A 9125-nucleotide genomic window follows, 5' to 3' on the forward strand; every position below is an offset into this window, starting at 1 on the left:
CTTCACCCTGCTCTGCACCTGTGGGAGCATCCAGGGCAGCCAGGACCGTTGGGTGTAGTGGGGACAAGGGTGTCTCTTGTTCCCGGGGCTGCAGGGACACTGGGTGGCAGTGGCGGGGGAATGATCACAGTTATTTAATCGCAGCAGGCAGCTCAGCCGCACCTCAGCTGCTCACTCACACTCACACCCCCGGTGGGATAGGGTAAAAAATGGGAAAAGATAAAACGGTAAAGGGGACTAAACTGACGGATCGAGGTAAAATCAGTAGACCAGGAAAAGCAAGGATGTCCCATAGTCCGGGGTATCCCGGGGCGGGGGGGGGGGGGGAGGGAGGGGGCAGAGCTGTCCATGTCCCGTCCCAATCTATGCGCTCTCACTCGCTGGTTGGGCAGCGGGAGGAGCAGAAAAGTCCTTAGGGCTCTGTGAACGTGGCTCAGCCATGATCACACACTCCTGGGTTATCAGCACTGCTTTCAGCACAACTCCAAAACAGTCCCGCCCTGGCTCCTATGGACAAAATGACCTCTATACCAGTCAAACCAGTACAGGATCCCAGGGGACCTGGAAGCTGGGGAACAGGTGCTACGTGCTGGGGAAACCAGGCGCAGGGGGCTTGGAGTAGACGCAGAGCAGCTGAGGTCACTATGCGTCCATGGGTATGGGGACAGGGAGGGGACGACAATTGTCCTGTGTTTGATTTGTCGGCACAAAGACGCGGCTCAGCCGGCAATGAGAGCCTTCCCAAGGGCGAATGGCTACGGGGCAGAGGCAGTTCGAGGGGGTGCTGGGTGTGGGACCCCCGTGTTGCCCCTTCACGCTACTCACCCAAATCCACCCGACGCGTCCTGCTTGCCCTGCCTGTGCCTTCTCCGCCCCCTGCCCGCCTCGCAGCTGAACTCCGGCCCCCCGGCCCCTCGCCCCTCCGCACCCCCGGCAGATGCGAGCGAAGGCCCTGGAGCAGATGGCAACATTTGGTAGCCGAGTGGTCCCTGCCTGCGGGACTTTGCTGGACTGTGATGACCATCCCTCTAGGAAGCCCCCTCCTCACCCAGCCAAGGTGTGGCAGATGGGGACCCCATCCCAGCTGCAGCCAGCACATGCCAGGGCGTGCAGCAGAGATCCACAGGGTGGGCACACTGTCCATGCCATGGGAGTGACAGGGTGGCAGGAGGGTGTGGAAGGATTGGCAGCCCAGAAAAGCAGGGGTCTGTCCTTGAGCTCAGCCCTAGTGAGACCCATCCCTTAATATCTTCTTCCATGTGTGAGCAGTGGGGATGGTCTGTCTGGACAGAGGGTGGCTGCTGCTCCATTGCTGGGGGACAAGGGGACCCCCTCACTCCAGAGACTGCTGGCCATCCTGTTTGAGAGGGTATGACCCCCAGACTTGGGGACCTGCTGGCAGGTCTCAGTCTGGACCCTGGCAGCCCCATCCCTATTTGCATTCCATTTCCATGTGAAAGGAACAGGTCAAGTTGAAAGTGGAAAGGCTGGTGGGGGGCAGCCGGGAAGGGGCTGCTGCTGGAGGTGAGACCCCAACAAAAGGGCCGGATCCCCAGGGCCCAGTGCTCGCCTGGCCATGGGCTGTGGCCACGGCCCCACGGCAGCCGCCATCTGCAGGACTGTGCCGCCGTCACCACCGTCCAGACAAAGGCCTCGTGCCCAGCATGTCCCCATCTGTCACCTCGCTGGCTCCTGTATCCCTGAGCAGAGACGGAGTGTGAGCATCCGGGTGCAGGCAGCACCATTCCCTCTGCCCACAGGGAATGGGGTGATGCTGGGTGCAGCGGGTGCCTCCCCATTCTGTCCCCATGTTCCTCCTGAAGTGGCTCTGTAGAGCTCTTTCTGGGGAAACTGAGGCAGGAGCAGATGGTGGCTTATCCTGGGTCAGGGTATGGCAAAAAGCTGAAATATAACACTAGGAGTTAACATCCAAGATGAAGGGGTTGGGGACTGCTCAGCTCTGGGGGTGCCACTGTGTGGAGCCCCAGCCCTGCAGCTTGGCAGGTGTTGCCAGGCACCCATAACTGCCTCCGCCCAGCACTTCCGGGGGGAATTGGCCGCCGAGTGTGTTTTCTGCTCGTTGGCAGCTTAATTTAGCATCCAGGAGGTCCTGGCAGTGGCACGAGGGTGTCTGTAGAAGGTGAAAGAGCAAAAGCATTGCCAGCACCTGATTGTCCCTCTGTTCACAAACACCATCCACGCGTTCTTGGAGCAGTGGTGGGGATGCTGCACCGGGTGCTGGGGGAGCATTCCGGCAGGAGGCTGCTCCTGGGGCATGTCCCGGGATGCTCCCAGGGAGGGTGAGGCTTGGGGTGCTGCCTGGATCCAACGCCCCACTCCAACGGGCCAGACGTGCCTGAACAGCTCCTGCAGCCTCCTGCGTGCACCCGCACAGCCTCGGCACCTGGGGGGATGCAGCCTGCAGGCTCTGCCCTTGCCTACCAGCTGGGATTTTCCAGATGAGCCCGTTGTGCGAATCTGCGCTCAGGGCAGCCTTCTGGCTCCCTGACTGTGTGCTTTCCTTGGCCCTTTTCCCTCCACCAGCTCCTTGTCTTGCTCCAGGAGCCATTTGAACAATTCAGGGCTGTAACTGAGCTCCATAGCATGAGCCAAATGCTCGTTCCCTCCTTGTAGAGCTGAACGGAGATCCTTGTACCATGGGGCAGGAGCCACTCTGGGGCTGGGTTCAGGCCAGCAGGTCCAGGTGGCTGCAGGCTTGGTGACCCTGTTCCAATCTGTCACCTCCCTTCCTACTATCCAGCTTATTTTCCTGCATTTTGGAGTTTATTGCTACTGGGTGCTTGGGAAAACAAGGTGAGATTTCCTAATCAGAGCAGGCCCTGCCAACTAGCCACACAAGTGATATGAGGGAATCTGTGTGCCCACAGGAAGGCTGGAAATTTCCCCTGTGTCTCTGAAGCCCTAACCCAGTACCAGGACCCTCTGTCCACAGCAAGTAGTGACATCCAGAAGCATTTTGGCTTTGTCACTGTGAGAAACTCGGGCTGTGTGTGCATCCAGGCTGCCCAGCCGGCACCACGGGCTGAACCAGCACCTGGGACGTCACGGGGCACCGTCACACTGCGTGACGCAGCCTGGCATAGAGGAATGCCCCGTGGTTTCGATCCCATGTGAGTGCTGAGTTGCCTCGGAGGGCGTCCTCACCCGGAGCTGACTCAGCGAGCAGCAGCCGCCGCATGCAGAACCGCTCCAGCACCCTCCAGCCACCACCACTCCGGGAGACGGGGAGGACCCGTCTGACTGGGGAGCAGGAGGCGTGGGCACATCAGGACACCATCAGGACGCCCTCGGAAAGAGAGCAGAAAGAAGTGTGGCAGCTGATCTGTGCCGAGGAGACTCCTACGCTGCAGGGCCGATCCAGGTGGGTGGCAGAGGTGGTGCTGGTCCCGTGCTAGTCCAGTGCCAGCAGAATGGGGCTGGGTGAACTAGTGAAGGGGTCACAACCGTGTACCTCTGGAGCAGCTCCTCCAGGCAGAAGGTGACTCGGTGTGATATATAAGCCGGGCTGTACTGCCCACCCCAGGAGGGAGAGGAGCTGGGGCCACACCGGGCAGCGTCCAGATCTCAGATCCCTTCACTCCAACTGGATTTGGGGCATTTATGTTGCCGTGTTTTTTGGGGCTGTTCGGAGGGCGGCTCCACTTGGCTCAGCTTGGCTCGGTGCAGTCCAGCTCGGTGTGGCCGTGCCAGCGCAGTGCCTCAGCCAGCACAGTGGCTCAGCAGGAATGTGGAGCAGCAGGTTGTGCCCGGCCAGACTGTCCGTGCTGGGGAGGGGACCCCACGCTGGCCACTGGCGGCTGTGCTGGGGCTCCCATGTCCTTGTCCCTGCACTTTGACAGCCATCTCCTCTGTGACTTGGCCGAGCGTCTGCTACAAGGCTGAGCTCCATTGCCTACCATGGGGACATTTTCCCACTTTGCCTTGCCTGAGGGACACTTTTGCACTCCTGTGCTGAACCGGGGAGCCCATCCTGTGTTGGGCACAGGTACAAGGGCAGTGAAGCTGTCCATTGGCACAGGGACTGGGCAGCGCTGGACCCGAGGGGTCGGGCAGAGGGGTGTAGAAAGCTGCCCCGGGAAGAAGGCAGGAGGATGTGTGCCGGCGCTGGGACTGCTCCCAGCTGTTGCCATGCCTGGCTGCCCCCCTGCAGACATTTTCCAGGTCAGGAGGCAGCATGTCCCCCCAGGCAGGGAACGAGGATGGGGAGAGGGGCAGCCAGCCTCCCCCATGGCCACTCGTCTGTTAATTGTGTCAGGAGGATGCACCGTGTGCTGTGCAGGAATCCTGCTGGGGTCCAGATTCTGGGGGATCTGGCACCCGTAGGCTGGCAGGGGGTGCAGACATGGCTCAGCTGGGCTGTGGGTGCCAGGACTGCCTCCTGCTGCCGGCGGTCAGTGCCGGGACAGGCGCTGGGCTGCTCCCAGGAAGTTTGTACACGCAGGTGAGCGGCTGATGGTGGCAGCTGCCTGCTCGGGGCTGCCACGGGAGCGAGGGAGGCCACAGCACACAGGGCCCCGCCCTGCCCACCGCTGCACCTGGTGAGTGCTGGGGCTTGCTGTCACATCCTCAGGCTCATCCGAGGCCCAAATTGGGACCCTCAAGAGGAATCTCAGAGCAGCTTGGAAAAGGGACTGGGGGAGGGGGTCTGACCCACATATGCTCCTGTGTGCCCTGCCACTGCTGAGCCACTCTGTGTATTTGGGCTACTCTGGGTGCACCCACCTCTGGTCAGGGGGCTGCAGAAGGGTGTAGACCTGGTTTGGGTGCCCTCCCCCCGGCCCTTGTCGATGTGGGCGGGCTGGTGCCTCTGCGCGACCGTTGTGGCGACTGCGCTTGTTGGGGTTGGCAGGGACCCAAGGACACGGGGTGCGCAGGGCCTCATGCTGCCCGAGCACAACGCGGCCGGGGAAGCACGAGTGGAAACCCCCGTGTACTCCACGTATTTTCCAAAGAGCTCCAGGATGAGAGAGCAGGGAGCGTGGGAGCAGCGCCGGTGCTTGCGAGAGGGCTGAGAGCTGAGAGAGCAGCAAAGGGAGTAGAGCAACGAATCCACCAGCCCGGCAGGGTGGTGGGTGATGGAACCTTGGGCATGAGGGGATGCACGCCTGGGAGAAGGCAATGCACCCCTGGTCATGGGTGATGCAAGAATGTAGATGAAGCACCCCTGGGAGCAATCAGTGCTCCCCTGGGAGTGGGTGATGCACACCTGGGTGAAGGAAATGCCCCCCTGGATGTGGGCAGTGCACCCCTGAGCATGGACAATGGGCACATGCAATGCGCCCGCGGCACCTACGACTTGGGCAGAGCATCAGTGAGGGGTGCTTGCCTCTCTGCTCCCCACTCTCTCCCCAGGGTGCCCCTCGCCAGGACCAGGTCACCCTCCCCGCCGGCTCTATTGGCCCCGGTGCGGTTTGAAGCAGGCGTGCGGCGCGGATTGGCCGGGCCACTTGTCGGGGAGGCTCGGCGGCGGCGGAGGCGTGGTGATCGCCTTCAAATAGGCAGCGGAGCGGGGAGCGCAGTGAGCGCGGTAGCGCACAGTCTGGGCTGTCTTTGTCTGCCGTGGGCCCGGGGCGCGGGCGCGGGCAGGGGCAGGGGCAGCGGCAGCATCAGCATCGCCGCCGCTCTCACTCTGGCCCCGCTCTCATTCCGGCCCCCTCTTCGCAGCCGACGACACCTGAGCCCCTCGCTGTCCGTGGCGGCCGCCCACCCTTTTCCCGGTGCCGGCACGGAGGATGCCCGTCGAGGCGCTGCAAGCCGGTGACACCATGAAGGGGGTAACGGTGACGGCGCCGTTCACCTCGGCCATGCCCGTCCGTATCCTCCGCAAAGGGCCCGCGTATTTCCGCCGGCACGCCGAGCCGGGGGCCGGCAAACCCAGCGCAGTGGAGAGGCTGGAGGCCGACAAGGCCAAGTACGTGAAGAGCCAGAAGGTCGCCAGTACCAGGCAGGAGCCGGTGAAGCCACTGCTGCTCAAGCAGCCCCTCTTCACATCCGGGGTGCGCCGGGCTGTGCTCACCCCCAGCCGCAGGGCACCCCCGGGGCCACGCCGCGCCGATGCTGCCAGCCCGAAGACCTCCCTTGACCTGGAGATCCTCAACAACCTCATCAACCTGTGTGACAGCCCCTTCCCTAAGGCGGAGACCCCGCTGGGCAGGGAGTGCAGGTGGCGGGCGGAAGCGCCAGCGGTGGAGGGGGCTGTCAAACCACCGGAGAGCCCGGCCACCACCAAGCCCCCCGGCAGTGTGGCCGTGCGGAGGGTGGACGTCCGTCCTTGTGGAGCTCCGCGGAGCCCAGTGACACCGCTGCCACCATCCCCCATCCCAGGTGGGCTGCCTGTGACCCCGTCCCGAAGCTCACCTGCCCACCCCGAGAGCGCCCGCCGGCAGCCGCTGCTGCACCGCTCCAAGTCGGACCTGAGCGATCGGCTCTCCAGGGCCACCGCCGACCTCGAACGCTTCTTCAACTACTGTGGCCTTGCCCCTGAGGACATGCAGGACATGGGGGCTGAGCGCTTCGCCCGCGCCAGCTCTGACATCGTGTCCATCAAGTTCCACAGCGTGAGCACGGCCAGCTCGGAGGGCGGCCACTCGCCACCCAGCGCTGCCACACCGGAGGGACGGCCGGCGGAGCGCGTGCCCTACAGCATCTCCATCATCGAGCGCAACGCCCGTGTCATCAAGTGGCTCTACGGGCTGCGCCAGGCCAGGGAGCCCCAGCAGGTCTCCGATGTGTAGCAGTGCCATGGTGGGCACCGGGGATGGGTTGCTCAAAAGTGGACAATGCTGGATGGGGACAAAGCACAGGCTGTGCCCTGGGAGAAGCAGGGACCTCTTGGTGGTGACAGGACCCTTGAACTCAGCCCTGCTGTGCCACAGCATCACTGGCCTGATGTAGGATCCACTGTCTGACCCCTGTGCTGGCAGTAGAGAGCCAGGTCCCTGCAAGCCCCTGGAAAGGCAGAGGACGCATGTCCCTGGGTGTGTGGCTGGTCCTCAACACCCACACGGCCTCATGTGTGTCTGCCCTGCCTGTGCTACTGGCAGCTCCTGCCTGTCCTGCTCCTCCTGGGGTGGGGTGCAAGGGGCTGGTTATCTCCTGCATGGGGCAGGGACATGGAACCAGTGAAGGAGCTGCCCCTTGCAGCCTCCATGGAAAGGGTCCCACTACCTGGGGTGGTGGCCACATCATTGCTGAAGAAAAGCCTGGTGCTTTGAGGGGTGAGGGGGAAGCCTGACCCTCTGCTTCAGGCTGCCCAGGGCTATGTTTCTGTGTGTGTGAGTGTCTGCAGGTGCCTGTGTTCCCCGCCCTGGCTGCCAGTGGGCACAAAGCTTCCACCATGCTAGGCCTGGTATTTATGAAGACAACAGTTCCTATTTTGTACTCTTTTCCTTATGTTTGATCTGTAAATAATAATAATTATAATGCAGCCAGTTTTATTAAATACCTGTGTTTTGGAGGCTGTGTGTTGTCTCTTGAGGTGGTGGAGGTTGGGATGGGAGAAGGACTCCTGGGGTGCCTGTAGCTCTGCAGAGCTATGGGTGCTGGAATGGAATCATGGGTTCTATACTGCACTGTGCCAGCGCGGGGCCCCGTGGGCATGGCAGGGCGGTGGTTGGGTCTGGCAGGTCCCGGCAGAGCTCCAGCTGTTGGGATTCCCCTCTGTGTTATGCACCCTCCCCTGCCTCCTTCCCTCACTCCTGCAAACCTTGGCCAGGTCCCAGTCTCCAAGAACAGGGAGCTGGGGGCAGGAATAACAGAGACCTCCCAGGTGGGCTGGGATGAAAGTTGGTGCAAGGAGTGCTTTGAAGATGAAAAGCGCCTATGTTTTCTCCCAGGGCAGCCTCACGTGGCACTGCAGCCCTTCCAGAACCTCAGGTGCTACCTGTGCCCTGTGGTCCCTGTGCTCCTCATGTGTCCTGTGCAGGCAGGTGTCTTCTGGGGAAGGTGACATCAGGACCACCAGCAAGCACCTGCACTCAGGGACCCTGTCTGGACCCTGAGTCTTCCACTGCCTCCCTTCAGTGCCAGCCCCCTCAGCAGCTGCTGGCCAAGGCAAAACCATGGGCCCCTTGACTGGGGCTTCCATCCAGCACTTAGGGTCTCCAGAAAAGCTGTCATAAAGAAGAATTTACTACCTCAGCTTGATAACTGCACTGTTCCATGTCCACCCAGATCCCTTGCTTGGGGTGCAGGATCCATCTGACTCCTGCTGGGGTATTGTCAAGTCCAGCTCCTGGGAATGTGGAGGGCAGGATGTGGTGTCAGGACATGATGATGGGACATGGTGACAGGACAAGGGGATGGCATCTGGCTGTGAGTCTGGCTGATGAAGTGCTCTTGGTATGACACGAACACGCAGGGGATCCTTAATGACAGCATGTGGGTGCCTCCCCAGGGAAAACACTCCAGAAACCAGAGGGTGATAGGGACCATGGGCAATTGCTTGGGGACAGTCTTTGCCCTTGGGGAAATCTCTGAGGGAACCAGATACTCTTTGGTGGCTGGAACCGGCTGTGCTGCTGGATTCCTCAGTGTGGTGTGTCCCAGGGCTTGGTCTAAATTTGTTGCTATTGCTAAGGAGAAGGAACGGGGGGGGGGCTTCAGTCCCCAGCCAGGCAAGGGCTGAGCAGCCACATGTCCCTCAGGTGCTGCCAGTCCTCAGTGTGGGTCTGGTGTCCCATGCCCTGCATGAATCGGACCTGACATGGCCATCCAAAGCCCTGTGTGCTCATGTGTGCATGCATGATCCGGTGCATGCAGGACGTGTGTGTGTCTGCGTGTCCATGTGCACGCATGTTTGTGAGCAGTAGTTTGATGTACACACACAGATGCACACACAGCAGCTTTGTTCCCGAACCAGGAGACTCCATCTGACCCCCACCCATGGGACTGCCAACATGAAACCCCAGCACACATGTGTTCAGACACACGTGTCCCCCCCAGAATGCCCCCCCTCTCCCCTTGCATGTCCCCACTGGGGACAGCAGGACATCCCCATGCTCCCTATCACTTTCCCTGGCAGCTGCTTCCCGGTGGCTCTGGTTTCGTGGGGAGCACAGCTGAGTCCATCAGTTATTTCCAGGGAGGAGGGACAGCTGGGGAAA

General features: G+C 61.6%; 1 protein-coding gene across 1 annotated transcript; it reads left to right on the forward strand.

Moving 5' to 3' along the window:
* Positions 1–5753: 5753 nt before the first annotated feature.
* FAM110A (family with sequence similarity 110 member A) lies at positions 5754–6755 on the forward strand. The gene has a single exon (XM_062505193.1). The coding sequence runs from the start codon at positions 5754–5756 to the stop codon at positions 6753–6755; it is 1002 nt and encodes a 333-aa protein (XP_062361177.1).
* Positions 6756–9125: the final 2370 nt, after the last annotated feature.

Source organism: Cinclus cinclus, chromosome 18 (genome assembly GCF_963662255.1).
Source record: "Cinclus cinclus chromosome 18, bCinCin1.1, whole genome shotgun sequence".
In the NCBI taxonomy this organism is placed as follows: Eukaryota; Metazoa; Chordata; class Aves; order Passeriformes; family Cinclidae; genus Cinclus; species Cinclus cinclus.

What these genes read in the sequence shown, in the direction of transcription:
- FAM110A (XM_062505193.1), top strand. Translation starts at nt 5,754, where the DNA reads ATGCCCGTCGAGGCGCTGCAAGCCGGTGACACCATGAAGGGGGTAACG.